This window comes from Schistocerca serialis, chromosome 4 (assembly GCF_023864345.2).
Source record: "Schistocerca serialis cubense isolate TAMUIC-IGC-003099 chromosome 4, iqSchSeri2.2, whole genome shotgun sequence".
Taxonomy (NCBI): domain Eukaryota; kingdom Metazoa; phylum Arthropoda; class Insecta; order Orthoptera; family Acrididae; genus Schistocerca; species Schistocerca serialis.
In genome coordinates, this window is record NC_064641.1 from 845518360 (window position 1) to 845535405 (window position 17046).

Genomic DNA, 17046 nt, shown 5'->3' on the forward strand with positions numbered 1-17046 from the left:
TTCTAGAGAACACCTCATTTTCGCTTTGGGAAGGAGGGTCCTGCAGTGAACACTGTCGATAACTTTGCTCTGAAATGAAAATGAGACGACTGTTAAGTACAAACATCTAGCTAAACCATCCACTAGACCAGAAACAACTAGATAGTGCCTTGTATATACTGTGATAAAATGAACAACAGTAATATGAACTGCTCCAAAAGTAATAATAACATTCAGAGACTTAATACTGAGAGGGACCATCATGAAGATATGCAGAATATTCAGGATGATGTGATGCAGCCTGATAAATTTGTCAACGAAGTTCAAGACGAGAACACAGTCAATAAAACCGAATAGGTCCTTTTATTTGCCAGTAGTAGTATCAAATTCTGGTATAATTAAGCCAAATGCTGGGACTAGCTAGACTACAAGCGATATAGGCCTCTTGGGGGAAAGATCTTGATAAGCAAGACTGTATAACAATAATAGATGTTGCTGGGAACAGTTTAGGATACAGTCACAACTACAGAGTTGAGGAAACATAACACAATAATGTGAAGGTAGTTTCACTCATCCAGCGTTTCGATAGGCCATGAAAAAAACATTTTGTGAAACATGACAATGAGGATCTCAGCAGAGCTTTGTTGAAACTAGGCTGGTCACACAGTGATACAGTTGATGCAGTGCTAATAATCCAGTGTCACCATACATCACAGCTTACATTTAAATACGGTAAAGCAGGAAAAAAGCTTATTTCAGATTTTGTCACCAGTAGTATTAATTGCAGGCAAGACAGCATACAGCCAATGTCAGTACTTTCTAACACTCGCTGTAGGAATTTTTTATGATAAAAGAAAATGGACATTCTGTAAAAGTATTCTAGCTTATATTAATCTGACAGATACCAAAATTAGAAAGAAGGAGTCTGATAATCATCACTGGTTAAAAACATTTATTTAGAATACAAGAAGTCTGCTAAATAAAGTGGACAAACTGCTGCTTTCAATTCAAGATACAACAGATTTAGAAAAACCAGCTGTTGATGTACTTTGCTTAAGGGAGCATCAGCTAAGACATGCAGAAATTGAGCAGATAAACTTAAAAAATTATAAAGCTAGAGCCAAAGATTGTAGAACGAAATTAGGAAAAGGAGGTGTTGCAAGTTTTATTTACAATACCCATAGGTCACAGGCTGTTGATGTAAGTCAACATTGCGCTGAACAAGATTTTGAATGCTGTGCAGTCAAACTGAAACTAGAAAAGCAGTGCATCATAATTATTAATCATAATTATTACCACTTACAGTGCACCAGTAGGAAATATCCTTACGTTTCTTGCTCAGTTAGAAGCAGTCCTTGTAAACCTTTACAATAATACAATAATTTTATGTAGGGTTTTTAAGATTGTCTTTCTATCGATCAATAGTAATCTTAGACAGTTAGAAACATTCATGTCTTGCTTTAACTTACGCCAAATGATCTCTTTCTCAATAAAGGTAGATGACTGCATCAAAACTGCAACTGACAGTGTTTTCCTGGAACCCACACAGGGTATTATGGTGTAAAAATACAGGCTGTAGTAAATGGCCTATCATGATGGTCAAATAGCAGCCCTGAAACTTAACAACAGAGAAACAGTCAATGGACACACCGAAATTAGGCACGTGAGAATAACAAACAATGAATCCACCGACATGTTTAGAAATAGTATACAACAGTAAAGAAGTCTACTGTAAAGACACTATGGATGAAAAATTTAACTCATTGTTAAACTTTTTCTCAAACACATTGCAGCAAGCTCCCCCAAAGGCAAATCAAAACGAAATCAACTATAACTTAGCAAAAAGAACGAATAACATCTGAGGTTAGACTCTCATGCCCCAGAAAAAGGGTACTTTACCTGGAGCAGAGGAGTAGTGCGCTCAAAGCAATGAAAGCACACTATAAAAAATATAGTAAAACCTTAAACCTTGTAATCAGGAAGGCCAAAAACATGTATTATGGACAGAAAATTGTCAGACGAAACAATAAAACATAAACGACATGCAAAATGATAACATCGGAAACAATAGGGACAAAATATTAGAATAATCAGAGGTAGCACAGTTCATACGAAATGGGACAGACCACAGTAATCTAAAATGGGCAGCCTGAGAACTCAATAAATTTTTCCTCTCTGTAGCCAAAAACACCACATCTTGCAGAAACGTACAATGCTTTGGAACACCTATTCCATATAATGCTTTGTAAACTCTCATTAGCGTTTTGAGTTAGACATCGAGCACATCATGTTAGTAGTGATCAGTAAAGCGAGTACAAAAATACAGGTTTTTATCCAAACAAAGTTGATTTATTGATGTTTTTATGTTAGAAACATGATATCCAGGCTCAATTTCTATTGTCAGCTCTGAATGATAAAAACACCATGGGACTCTCTGTTCGGTGGAAGGTTGTGTAACTGTGTATTATTCACACATATACTGTGTGTTTGTGAACCAAAAATAAAGAAAACAAATTTCAAATGTATCAAGTCTTCATTTATTTATTTTTCCTTCACTCTGGGCCAAACATTGTACAATATTGTAATAATTCAATTTTACGCAAAATTCTTGTTCCAAATTACAAAACAGAATTTTTATAAATTATCTACAGTTTTCGTACATATACAGTGCGAAAAAGGTCACAATACTTCAAAGCGGCGAGAGGAAAGCACAATGTGTCATATGAATTATTAATATGTGCAATACATCTAGCTTTGCAGTACGTTTAACCAACGATCAGATCTTTTATTCACGTCTTCCTTAATCTGTAATGCAATGCGAGTAAATGTTCCAAATGCTCTAAAGAGCAAAGAAATGGTACACCTGCCTAATATTGGTTAGGGCCCCCAAGAGCACGGGGAAGTGCCACAATATGATGTGGCATGGACTCCACTAACGTCTCAAGTAATGCTGGAGGCAACTGACACTACGAATTCTGCAGGGTTGTCCATAAATCCGTAAGAGTACAAGTGGGTGGAGATCTCTTCTTGACACATTGCAGAGTATCCCAGATATGCTCAATAATGTTCATGACTGGGGTGTTCAGTGGCCAGCAGAAGTGTTTAAACTCATTGTCACATTTTCCTGTTGGAATTGCCCTAGTCCATGGGAATTAAACAATGGACATGAATGAATGCAGGTGATCAGATAGGATGCTAATTTTCGTGTCATCTGTCAGAACCATGTCAAGATGTATCAGGGGTCCCATACCACTTGAACTGCACACACACCACACAATTACAGAGCCTCCACCAGCTTGAACAGTCCCCTGCTGACGTGTAGGGTCCATGGATTCATGAGGTTGTCTCCATACCCGTACACGTCCATCTGTATGACACAATTTGAAATGGTACTCGTCTGACCAGGCAACAAGTTTCCAGTCATCAACAGTTCAATGTCAGTGTTGGTGGGACCAGGCGAGATGTAAAGCTTGCAGTCACCAAGAGTACACGAGTAGGCCTTCAGCTCTGAAAGCCTATACTGATGACATTTCGTTGAATGATTCACATGCTGACGTTTGATGATGGCACAGTCCTGAAATCTGCAGCAGTTTGCGGAAGGGGCGCCCTTCTGCCACATTGCATGATTATCTTCAGTCGTCCTTGGTCCCGTTCTTGCAGGATCTTTTTCCGATCGCAGCACTGTCGGAGATTTTATGTTTCACTGGATTCCTGATGTTCACGGTACACTCGTGATATGGTCGTATGGGAAAATCCCCACTTCATCGCTACCTCAGTGGCGCTGAGTCCCATCATTCGTGTGGCAACTATAACACCACGTTCAAACTCACTTAAATCTTGATAACCTGCTAGGGTAGCAGCAGTAACCGATCTAACAACTGCGCCAGACACTTCTTGTCTTACTGTAGGCGTTGCCGACTGGAGCACCGTATTCTGTCTGTTTACATATCTCTGTATGAATACCCGTGCCTATACGAGTTTCTTTGGCGCTTCAGTGAACATATGTCAAAGTGTTACCAGTAAGCAAAACTGTGCTCCACTCTACAAGAGAAAGGGAAATAAATATCCAAAAACTGGACAAAATCGGTGAATCAGATGGTACAATCACTACTATGCGGACAATTAGATGGTTTCAGGCACTTGCAGACACTGTCTTGCTATCGCTTTGGAATAGTATCACAGCAAACAACTACTCCATCAGACTCGGTAGTACGATTATGTGCTCTGTAATACCGAGAAATTGCGGAGGCTGATCCAGATACCAATGTAAATGGGTGCATTTGAGCTGTGAGGCTTGTCGCAAAGCATATCTTCAAAGTTTCAGGCTCTTGGTTTCCGTCACTTCTCTTCAGACTGGTTTAAGGACAGTTCTCACTGGTCGTCTCATTACGCCCTGTCAAAACATTCTACAGTGCATTTGCAGTGTTTCGTAAAGAATTGGTCTGAAATCTTCAGACACTATAAGTTGTTTGTCTAAATAAGCGTTCCTGGCAGGCCTATTTATTTTTAAGTAGATCACTGAATTGTGGTGTGAAACAGTTTTGCAGGCTTCAGTGGTCAATATTTATGTGGTTTCACTAGCAAACCCCAGCACAAATAAGGCACTTGAACTATGAAAAACAAAATACAATATGTAAACAAAACCTATAAATCTTGAAGGAAAAGGTATTGAGGGAGATACGACTTCCGCACAAAAATTTGCACTGGGCTAACAATGAAACTTAACCTTAAACAAACCAGTTTTTCACGCGATGTCACTGCTGCTCGTAGCATTGAGTTTCTCCTAGTAAATATGGGTGCAAGTAAATGTAACAAATAAAAAAATGATGTTTTGACTTTCTAGAATATAAAATGAAGATTCCGCTTCCTCGAGCTCCTTGTATAGCGTGTAAAAATCCCTTTCTAAACTACATAATGATATTTTTCGGACCTCACTTTTTTGAGTTGTTTTGCACTTGTGTCTTCCTTCTCTAATATACGAACTACCCCTGAAAGTTGAAAACCATCAGTCCAATAAATGTCATTTTCGTACAAATGTGGACGTAAATATCCACATATATATGCTATCACTGAGTACGTGCATTTCGCGCGTAAAGAAAAATCGAAAATGATCTTGCGAAGATAGCGATTCCAGCGAAAAAACAGTTGACGATAGCCATGCGAGTTCAGATCACATGACCTGACTTGAAACCTTGAAGTGTCGTGACGTGACTGACAGCATGAAACTGTGGACAAGGCTTGACGTGAAGACCAGTGTGGATTGGTGTTTATTCCAGGTATCAAACACAAACTGTTATGATGTTTGAGAAAGGTCTATTTCAGATCCACGGTACCTACGAAGGGAATCTGGCTATACTAATGTTATGACATTCGAAATGTACAGGGCGCTTTGTTGGTAAACCTACACAATTCTACAGTGTCCCGAGATGACGTGACCGGACTGGCAATGTGTGTTGACAACTCAAAACTTGCTTACTCCAGAGATATTTCTGCTTTCTGACTGACACTTCTACCATAAATATCTATGGTCGAGGGACTGACAGCAACAGCCGCAAGCTTTGTCAGTGGAAATATTTGTATATCTTGCGTCTTTGTTGGTGGTTGTGTATGTGAACTCTGGATGGCGCGAAATGTTTGTTTACATGGTTTCGCGCTGTTACAAGCAAAATTGTGTCAAAAGATTTATGAAAAATGACTAGGAAAGCGAAAACATTATTTTGTGTGTCAGCCAAAGTGGTTGTTCACCCAATATAAAAATTTTCCCTTTCACAGTCTTGGATCAGAATGGATGTGTATCCAGAAGCCGAAACCGAAACGACATTAGATTTGAAAAATTTTACGTGCCGAAGTGAAGAAACAAATCAAAGTGTTATCCATCAAATTGACAAGGAATCTTCGAGCAAGCTTTGCTCAGCACAGGTGCATATTGTTCCGTTTTGTGTTCTGTTGGTGGTTTCAGACTTGCGCATACAAATTGTTTCCAATTTCAGGTAGTTTTAAATTTAGCAGTTGCTGTTAAAGAACTTGTTGAAAATAGTTTGGACGCTGGTGCACGCAATATAGATGTATTTTTGAAAGACTATGGAAGTGATACAATAGAAGTCTGTGATGATGGATCGGGCGTCGTTGAAAGAGATTTTCAGGCTTTGAGTAAGTATGAAGTTCGCAAAGAACAATTTCTAAAATTATCTTTATTGTATAGATAAGACTGCGCAAAGAGTTATAGTGTGACGAAAATTAATGGAGTATTTAGTTGCATCTTTTCTTCTCGTTACCGCGGCTTTGGTTTGTTGCTTTGGGGGAGGGACCAAACAACATCACCGCGGCTTTACTGATCTTTGCGTTTATGGAAAAAATGTATGTGACGTTGAGGAAGCCACAGCAAACCAGCAGTTGGCCATGTATATTGTAGTTTTACCTCAATGCATGCTTTTTTTGGTGTTTTTAGGGGTGTACAGTGCAACTCGTCATAATGAAAGGCATTAAAGGGCCATAGGGGATGTGTGAATGTGAGAATTCACTGGATTAACCGAAACCTTGGCTGCCTCTTCACAAACTCACAAATTAACTGATACATATGACCTAAACTAAACCTTGTGAAACGCTACACGTCAGTATGCTATTATAATGTACATTCAAAAAAATAATACAGTGTTGTCAGTGTTCCATTCTCTTTTTGCTTTCACATTTATAATGCCACAGCATGGTGGTATGAAAATGACTTATACTATTGGTAGGTTCAGTTGACCCATTTCACCCTATCCCTTCTATCATCATCATCCATTTACATGAAGGAGTTGTTACAACAACTAATACGAATATTAATAAAGTCAGGTACAAAAGTGTGTGGGTCGACAGAAGCGTCCGATCCCACGTGTCGGCTTTGACCCGTGACGTAAGGGTGTTGTGTGTGACCTCATGACTGCGTGGAGTTTGGTTTGAGTGTGGCTGTCTCCAGTTCTGTTTTATCTTATTTTATTTACTTTTCTGCTCTGTTCGTTCTATCTCGTGAGATTTTTTTTTTTTTAATTTAAAAGCACTTATAACTTATTTTAATTATGTTTCCTTGAATTTCTGTTTTAGTTTATTATATTTATCTTTCTGATCTGTTCGTTCTATCCCGTGAGATTTTTTTTTAAAAAGACAAAAAACACTAATCAGCTACTGAAGCATCTTTATCTTCTATGGGTTGCAGGGGTTACGACCCCTGGGGAGGTGGGTGGGTATTCATGCATGGCTGTCTTCACTTACACGTTGTAGCTATGCAAGGCGTCTAAATTTGTTTATATTTAGTTTGCCCCCCACCCAAAACACCCCAGTTCCCGCGCTTGTCCCGTTAGTGTCATTAGGCTTCTTGTGGAAAGTGTGTGTGTGTGTGTTCTTGTTTCCGCCATATTTGTGACGTCATGGGTCAAAGCAGACGGGTGGGATCGGACGCTTCCGTATTTCCAAGTGTGCAGATGAGTTCTTGGCAGGTGTTTAGTTTGCTTATGCCTCCAAACACCAAATTTCTGTTGAGGGAACAAAACTTTCAGGAACACACAATCCATTAGCTGTGTTTCTTCTGTAATGGGCATTTTAGTTAACTATAATAAATTGTGTTTAATGCTTGTACAGTTCTCAACCCATTAAATATTGGAAGGTTCGAAGCAGTTTAAAGGAATCGGTAATTTTTATTCCAGCTTTTTCTGTTGTCATACCAGAAATCTCTTTGGTTTTAATTGATACAGTTCTTAAAGAGAATGGGTAATCCTTACTGCTTAACAGGTATGGAAATTAAAAGAGAATCAGCAATGTTAGTTTAAAATTATTTATTTACAGTTGTGTGTTTGCACCAGCCATAACGCTTTCATTCCGTGAATGTTGTTCTAGGGTACAGAATAAGATAGTTATATGTTATAAGCAGCTGGAGATTGCCCTGACTACTGTCAGATGATAGGAAACTGAGTACAGCTAGTGTACTGTTAGGGCTACAAGTACTGGTAGTACTAAGGATACCTCAAGTACTATAATCTCCTGTGGATATTATCTCCTCTATGGGAAGTACAGAATCTATCAACATTTGTTCACTTGACTTAGTGGTATGACATTGGTAGGTCTACATCAAGAGTGTTCAGACAAGGTAGTACAGTGGGCTGCAAACCCCTCGCAGTGACAATGGAAGCACAAAAAAATTACCACATACATAATCGGTTCACACCATATGTTTCAAAAATATTCATTTTATGTAATAAATTTAGTTACAACAGTATATTTTTGTAGGAGCAATATTTACACAATTTAATTTCAAAAAAATACTCCATTGATTTCACAATTGCTTTTATGTGTGGCTCAATTTTTGTAGTAGACAAGTGCAAAATTGACGCATCGCTTTGCAGGCAGTTCTCTCTCTCTCTCTCTCTCTCTCTCTCTCTCTCTCTCTCTCTCTCTCTCTTTTTCCATTCATTATGGAAATACATTGTTCGCATTCATCCAATGAGGCAAGCGCATTTTAATGTGTTAGCTACCATAACTTTGATTGTTTCCAGTGACACGAAGGCAGAGACTCAACAGATTTGCTTCGTAATACAAGAAGAGTCAAAGAAATAGAAAAGAATGAATGGTGAGGGACAAGCTGCCATCGTATTAATGATGGGCCCCACTCTGTGAATCCCTGGTGTAGGGGCTCTGAACAAGGGAGACAGGAATCAGATAGAAATAAGTGTATTATATGCAGCCTTTAACCAACAAGTTCTATGTCGTATCTTCCACTGAAATCGAAACTGAGTCAGTGAGACTTGTTGGGAAACATGCTGTCTCCTCTGCTAAGAGTAAACAAACACAAAAGGGTAGGGGACTAGTAATCACTGGCGGTTCAAATATCTGGTAAATAATGGTACTCCTTATGAAAATGGCGGCAGGGGATGGGAAGGTTCAGCATGTGCGTTCAGAGTGTATGCCTGGAGACCACATTCAGAATGTTGAAGATGCAGTTCCAGCAGCTACTGAAGGACCAAACAATGTCTGCCATTTGGGCTCTGAGGTCATACTTGAATCAATCCAGTGGCTGACAAAGAAAGTTGGGAACATCAGCTTTGCTCACTGAATTTCAGTGAATCTCAGAATCTACATAGCATGGTCCCCAGAACAGTGTCGCCGTAACTGCCATCTTTGTCACGTCTGCTGTGCAGCGAGCTATGTTAATTTAAGTATTAACTGTATTTTTCTTACTTGTCACCTAATCTTCCATGTGTTTTTGCTTTTAGGAAGCTTTAATTGTTGAGTGCTAGTAATAGTGCTCCATAGATTTTGTGTTTGTTTTGAATACAGTCAGAGAGAGTCCCTTTAGTCAGCCATAGTGCCAGTAGTGCTAGGGTTTGTTTTGAATACAGTCCAGAGACAGGTAGTGCTATTTTCATTGTTTTCTACAAGAAGTGTCTAGTAACCACAGTTTAGTCAACTATCAGCTGCCTTTAGTAAATTAACAGTCCAGTTAAAAGTTGATTAACTCTCTACAGTAAATTGGTTTCTTAGGATGGATATGATGTGTGACTGCTGTGTACGGACACAGGAGGAGCTGGCCACTGTTCGCGAACAACTGAGCATGTTGATGGCTGCGGTCAGCCGTCATCAGGCTGCTGCCTCGGAGTGTAGCGGCAGTGTGGAGTCTGGTGCGTCGCATGGTACACCCCAGGTGTTACATGCTTCACCCACTGTCCCTGCTGTCGAGACATCTTCGCGGGTACCGGGTGCGGTTGGGCCACCCTCTCCCCAAGGGGAGTGGCGGGTTCAGCGGCATTCGCGGCGCACGAGGCGGAGGGTCAATGTGGAGGCTGGCCGTGTGGCATCGCCTGATCTTACTGTGAGTGGACATGTGGCCGCTCCTTCAGCAAGGTCGGAGCAGGCACACAGTGGGAGGGGTTAATTAGTGATTAGGAGCTCCAACGTTAGGCGGGTGATGAAGCCCCTTAGGGAAATCGCGGAAAGGTCGGGGAAGAAGGCCAGTGTTCACTCTGTCTGCTTGCTGGGGGGTCTCATCCGAGATGTGGAGGAGGCCCTGCCGGTGACGATAGAGAGCACTGAGTGTACCCGACTGCAAATTGTTGCTCACATCGGCACCAATGACTCCTGCCGTCTGGGTTCAGAGGTCATCCTCAGTTAATACAGGTAGTTGGCGGAGTTGGTGAAGGCAGAAAGCCTTGCTCGCGGGATGGAATCTGAGCTAACTATTTGTAGTATTGTTCCCAGAACCGATCGTGGTCCTCTGGTTTGGAGCCGAGTGGAAGGCTTAAACCAGAGGCTCAGACGATTCTGCGGAGATCTGGGGTGCAAATTTCTCGACCTCCGCTATCGAGTGGAGAAATGTAGGGTCCCCCTGAATAGGTCAGGCATGCACTACACGCAGGAAGTGGCTACAAGGGTAGCGGAGTATGTGTGGATTGCACATGTGGGTTTTTTAGATTAGAGAATTCCCTCCCTAGGCCTGACAAGACGCCTCCTGAGACGCGGCAAGGTAGGAGTAGGCAAAATGCAACAGGTAATAACAGTATTAATGTGCTAATAGTAAACTGCAGGAGTGTCTATAGAAAGGTCCCAGAACTGCTCTCATTAATAAACGGTCACAATGCCCACATAGTACTAGGGACAGAAAGTTGGCTGAAACCAGATGTAAACAGTAATGAAATTCTAAACTCAGATTGAAATGTATACCGCAGAGACAGGCTGGACAGTGAAGGGGGAGGCGTGTTTATAGCGATAAGAAGTGCAATAGTATGAAAGGAAATTGATGGAGATCCGAAATGTGAAATAATTTGGGTTAAAGCAGGCTCAGACATGGTAATTGGATGTCTCTATAGGCCCCCTGGCTCAGCAGCTGTTGTGGCTGAGCACCTGAAGGATAATTTGGAAAATATTTCGAGTAGATTTCCCCACCATGTTATAGTTCTGGGTGGAGATTTTAATTTGCCAGATATAGACTGGGAGACTCAAACGTTCATAACAGGTGGCAGGGACAAAGAATCCATTGAATTTTTTTTAAGTGCTTTATCTGAAAACTACCTTGAGCAGTTAATCAGAGAACCGTCTCGTGGCGATAACATATTACACCTTCTGGTGACAAACTGACCCAAACTATTTGAAACAGTTAACACAGAACAGGGAATCAGCGATCATAAAGCAGTTACTGCATCAATGATTTCAGCCGTAAGTAGAAATATTAAAAAAGGTAGGAAGATTTTTCTGTTTAGCAAAAGTGACAAAAAGCAGATTTCAGAGTACCTGACGGCTCAACACAAAAGTTTTGTCTCAAGTACAGATAGTGTTGAGGATCAGTGGACAAAGTTCAAAACCATCGTACAATATGCGTTAGATGAGTATGTGCCAAGCAAGTTCGTAAGAGATGGAAAAGAGCCCCCGTGGTACAACAACCGAGTTAGAAAACTGCTGCAGAAGCAAAGGGAACTTCGCAGCAAACATAAACATAGCCAAAGCCTTGCAGACAAACGAAAATTACGCGAAGCGAAATGTAGTGTGAGGAGGGCTATGCGACAGGCGTTCAATGAATTCGAAAGTAGTGTTCTATGTGCTGACTTGGCAGAAAATCCTAAGAAATTTTGGTCTTATGTCAAAGCGGTAGGTGGATCAAAACAAAATGTCAAGACACTCTATGACCAAAATGGTACTGAAACAGAGGATGACAGACCAAAGGCCGAAATACTAAATGTCTTTTTCCAAAGCTGTTTCACAGAGGAAGACTGCACTGTAGTTCCTTCTCTAGATTGTCACACAGATGTCAAAATGGTAGATATCGAAATAGATGACAGAGGGATACAGAAACAATTAAAATCGCTCAAAAGAGGAAAGGCCGCTGGACCTGATGGGATACCAGTTCAATTTTACACAAAGTACGTGAAGGAACTTGCCCCCCTTCTTTCAGCGGTGTACCATAGGTCTCTAGAAGAGCGTAGCGTTCCAAAGGATTGGAAAAGGGCACAGGTCATCCCCGTTTTCAAGAAGGGACGTCGAACAGATGTGCGGAACTATAGACCTATATCTCTAACATCGATCAGTTGTAGAATTTTGGAACACGTATAATGACTTTTCTGGAGACTAGAAATCTACTCTGTAGGAATCAGCGTTAGTTTCGAAAAAGACGATCATGTGAAACTCAGCTCGCGCTATTCAGAGGGCCGTAGACATGAGTTCCCAGGTAGATGCCGTGTTTCTTGGCTTCTGCAAGGCGTTCGATACAGTTCCCCACAGTTGTTTAATGGACAAAGTAAGAGAATATGGACTACCAGACCAATTGTGTGATTGGATTGAAGAGTTCCTAGATAACAGAACGCAACATGTCATTCTCAATGGAGAGAAGTCTTCTGAAGTAAGAGTGATTTCAGGTGTGCCGCAGGGGAGTGTCATAGGACCGTTGCTATTCACAATATATATAAATGACCTTGTGGATGACGTCGGAAGTTCACTGAGGCTTTTTGTGGATGATGCTGTGGTATATCGAGAGGTTGTAACAATGGAAAATTGTACTGAAATGCAGGAGGATCTGCAGCGAATAGATACATGGTACAGGGAATGGCAATTGAATCTCAATGTATACAAGTGTAATATGCTGCGAATACATAGAAAGAAAGATCCCTTATCATTTAGCTACAATATAGCAGGTCAGCAACTGGAAGCAGTTAATTCCATGAATTATCTGGGAGTACACATTAGGAGTGATTTAAAATGGAATTATCATAAAGTTGATCGTCGGTAAAGCAGATGCCAGACTGAGATTCATTGGAAGAATCCTAAGGAAATGCAATCCGAAAACAAAGGAAGTAGGTTACAGTACGCTTGTTCACCCACTGCTTGAATACTGCTCAGCAGTGTGGAATCCGTACCAGATAGGGTTGATAGAAGAGATAGAGAAGATCCAATGGAGAGCAGCGTGCTTCATTACAGGATCATTTAGTAATCGTGAAAGCGTTATGGAGATGATAGATAAACTCCAGTGGAAGACTCTGCAGGAGAGACGCTCAGTAGCTCGGTACAGGCTTTTGTTGAAGTTTTGAGAACATACCTTCACCGAGGAGTCAAGCAGTATACTGCTCCCTCTTACATATATCTCACGAAGAGACCATGAGCATAAAATCAGAGAGATTAGAGCCCACACTGAGGCATACCGACAATCCTTCTTTCCACGAACAATACGAGACTGGAATAGAAGGGAGAACTGATAGAGGTACTCAAGGTACCCTCCGCCACACACTGTCAGGTGGCTTGCGGAGTATGGATGTAGATGTAGATTGTGACCCCCTTTAATAGGCTGCTTACCCATGTAGCTGTGTGCAGGACATACACAAGTTTCTATAGATTAGTTCTCTCTCCATCTAGTCCATATAATGATAGCTGTAGGGGACCCTGAAGTAGCAGTATAAGATCAAAAGAAATGTTTCACACAGCTGAGAGTATTAAAATCCTAGTGCTCAACTACTGAAGCAGTGCCAGAGTATCAAGCACTCCTGAAAAGCACTGGATCTCATGTACTACAATGTACATAAAGCTGGTTAAACCCTGAACTTCATAGCAGTGAGATTTTTGTTGAAAATTTAAGTGTATATTTAAAGTGTTGTGGCGTAACAAGCTTGCTACGCCACACTGGGAAGGGAGCCGAAAGAAAGGCACGCGTACACACACGCCGACTGGCGTCAAGTCTGGAACAGGATAACTATTGAATGGTAGCAAGAAAAGTACGTAGCTGCTTTATACTTAACTTTTATTCTTTGATGAATACAGCGTTCTTCTTGAGACATTTATACGATAACTCTCAAACTAGGTAAGGCTAATGGCGCCTTGCTAGGTCGTAGCCATGGACTTAGCAGAAGGCTATTCTAACTGTCTCTCGGCAAATGAGAGGGAGGCTTTGTCCGTATTGTCGCTAGCAATGTCGTCGTACAACTGGGCGAGTGCTCTATCGTATATCGAGACCTGCCTTGTGGTGGCGCTAGGTCTGCGATCACACAGTGGCGACACGTGGGTCCGACATGTACTAAATGGACCGCGGCCGATTTAAGCTACCACCTAGCAAGTGTGGTGTCTGGCGGTGACACCACATAAAGTAAAGGCTAATGGCAAGTGGGCTTGGTGTATTTGTCAAAGTAAACAAAAAGCTCAAATTCACCAAGATAGAAATTAAAGCTGAATGTGAATTTGTTTGGACAAGGATTACTATCAAGGATGGGCATGAACTTATAATTGTATTTTTCTATTGATTGCTAAACTCAGCCTCAGATGTAACCAAAAACTTGAGAAGAAAACTTCAGTTCACAAGTAAGTATGTTCCCCAATCAGACTGTCATTGTTGGAGTAGATTTTAATCAACAATAAATTGGGATATTCACAGTTTTGTAAGTGAGGGTGTGACAAGACACCCTTCAAAACAATATTAAATCTATAGGCTACTCTGAAAACTACCAAGAACAGATAGTTTGGAAACCCACTTATGATGTGATAGAAATAAATTGGATCCAATGGCTACAAATAACCGACATCTTTGAGAATGTCCACAATGAAAATGGTGTCGGTGACCATGGAGCATCTGAAGCTACAGTGATTAGCAAAGTGCAAAGGGCAGCTAGCTGAAATAAGTAATATTATCATATCCTGACAAGGAACTTGTATCATTTAACACAGGGCAGGAGGCTGTAGAAAGAAAGTTGGCTCAAGCTTAGAAAAATTATTGACCATCCACTGGAACGGTGTGTGTGTGTGTGTGTGTGTGTGTGTGTGTGTGTGTGTGTGTGTGTGTGTGTGTAAAGGTGCTATAGATAGAGATATACTAATTGAAACACAGTTGGCTGTCAAGAGGACAATGCGTGAAGTCTTCAAGGACTATCGTACTAGAATATTATCAAAAGATCTCTTTAAGAACCTATAGAAATTCTAGTAATATGGAAAAGCTTTTGGTAGCCCCAAAGTTAGTGTCCAGACAGTCATGGGTGACACAGGAACTGCAATTGAAGAGAGCAAAACAAAGGCAGGAATGCTGTGCCCCATTTTCAAATGCTCCTTTAAAAAGGTAGGCCAGGAGTTTTGCCCCAGTTTAATTCTTGCTCTGTTACAAAGATAAATGAAGTAGATATTAGTATCAGTGCTATTGAAAAACATTTGACATTGCTAAAATTGACCAAAGCTTCAGGGCCGAATGTAAGCACTATCAGATTCTACACGGAATTCCTGGGAAAGCTGACGCCCTCTTTTTAACTATAATGTACCATAGATCATGCGAACATAAAAACTGTGCCCCATATTTGGGAGAAAGCACAAGTCACACTCACCAATAAGAAGGTTAGCAGAAGTGATCCAAAAAACTACCATTCAGTTTCTTTGACACCAATCTAGGTATCGAGTGAAATTTGTGACTGGGTGGAGAATTTCTTGACAGCAAGGATGCAGCCTGTTACTTTGAATAGATTGTCATCAACAGGAGCTTCAGTTGTGCCACAGGGAAATGTGTTGGGACCTTGCTGTTTGTATTGTATATTAATGACCTTGCAGATAATGTTAACAGTAGCTTCAGACCTCTTTTCAAATACTGCTTGTAAAAAGCTGTACAAATACTGAGTCAGATCTTGATGAGATTTCAAGGTGTTACAAAGATTTACAACTTGCTTCAAATGTACAGAAATGTACTATTCTACTGCAGAGCAACTCATTTTATTACATAGAAAATAGGGGTGCACTGTAATACCTGATAGTTCGTGTCTCCAGTGCATGTCAGGTCATCATAAATTGTAGAAACACCAAGAGAATAATGCGGATAGTCCAGGATCAAGGAAATCTGTCAATCTATAGAACAGAAATCTGTCGATCTATAGAACAGCAATCAAAAATGTAGGCTAGTTGGAATGCAGTAAACAGTCAAGTCACAAAAGAATGGTGTAACCTAGGTAGAGATTTTAGCATAACAGTGTCTTGAAGCCACCTGACAGCCATGTTTTATCTCTGGTTTGATGCCGACAGACAGACCCATATGATGTCAGCTGAATGAGCCATTAATAGCAGACATCGTAGGGTATCAACGGTGCTGTCAGATGACAGAGATGTAACACCTCTGCTTCCCTGTAATCGGTGTGTAAGGCAGGAAGTGTCCCTGTCGGAATCATTACCACCGTAAAGGAGATGATAGATGTGGATAGGTGATCCACCTAATGGTTTGCTGTTGATCTCTGTGTCTGGTGTCACTGTGTCCTCTGCTTGTGATGGGAGCATGGTGCTAATGCTGTAGTTAACTGGAGCTGCTGATCCAGTCTCTATGCCCCTGCTGGAAGTGAGCAGTGCTGTAGGAGGGAAAGGGTCCAATTTCACAACGAATCAGCTCCAGTAGCACTTCAGCTTGTGACTGTGGCTTTAATGGATGTCTGAAGGTGTATTCAGCTGGCCCTGGGGATAGTGGTGGTTGACCTGAGGTAGAAGCTGCTAAGTGTGGGTGCAGCTTGTTGGCGTGTTCTACTAGCAGGCAATGTGCAATGTTTGGACTGGTGTAAGTGTGTTGTAGGCGCCAGGAGGCCTCAGAGGGTTCACTGTCAGTGGCCTTGCATCAGTTCTGCCCAAGTTCATCCCTGTGTCAGTGTGGTCCTGTAGGAGAGCAACAGCTGGGTCAGGACCTTGGTCTTGCGTGTTACTGATGGCATCTTCTGCAACTGCACCTTAAAGGTGTAGACAAACTATCTGGCTTCACCATTGGAGGCTTGGTGGACTGCCACTGTTGTCTGGTGCATTATGCTGTTCGAAGAGCAGATATCCTTAAACCTAATGGATGAAAATTGAGGGCCAGTGTTGGTAAAAATTGTTTCTGCCCCCCCCCCCCCCCCCTTGAGGTCAGAAATATTCTGCAAGGTGCTTATTGTCTCCCTTGCTTTGGGATTTGATATTCAGACTATGTAAAGAAACTTGGAAAATTAATCTGTGACAATGAGCCACATATCTCTGAGGAAAGGGCCAGTGATGTCCACATGGAGGCACTGCCAAGGCTGCTGCAACCTAGGCCAGGTTTGGAAACCTTGAGGTGCTTCTGACTGGCTTGATGTCAGCTCT

The 17046-nt window shown here is 41.3% G+C and overlaps 1 protein-coding gene across 3 annotated transcripts in view; it reads left to right on the plus strand.

Moving 5' to 3' along the window:
- The first annotated feature begins 5522 nt into the window (after positions 1–5522).
- Positions 5523–17046, plus strand: part of LOC126473471 (mismatch repair endonuclease PMS2) — a 143344-nt gene continuing 131820 nt past the window's right edge. The window contains exons 1-2 of one of the 3 annotated variants that reach the window (XM_050100544.1): positions 5523–5898; positions 5970–6129. In XM_050100544.1, the coding sequence (XP_049956501.1) occupies positions 5764–5898; positions 5970–6129 (295 nt within the window). In that variant the 5' untranslated portion in view covers positions 5523–5763. Of the gene's footprint in view, positions 5899–5969; positions 6130–6271; positions 6337–6454; positions 6590–17046 lie in introns of those variants that run through there. The other 2 variants (XM_050100545.1, XM_050100546.1) reach the window with 2 other exon arrangements.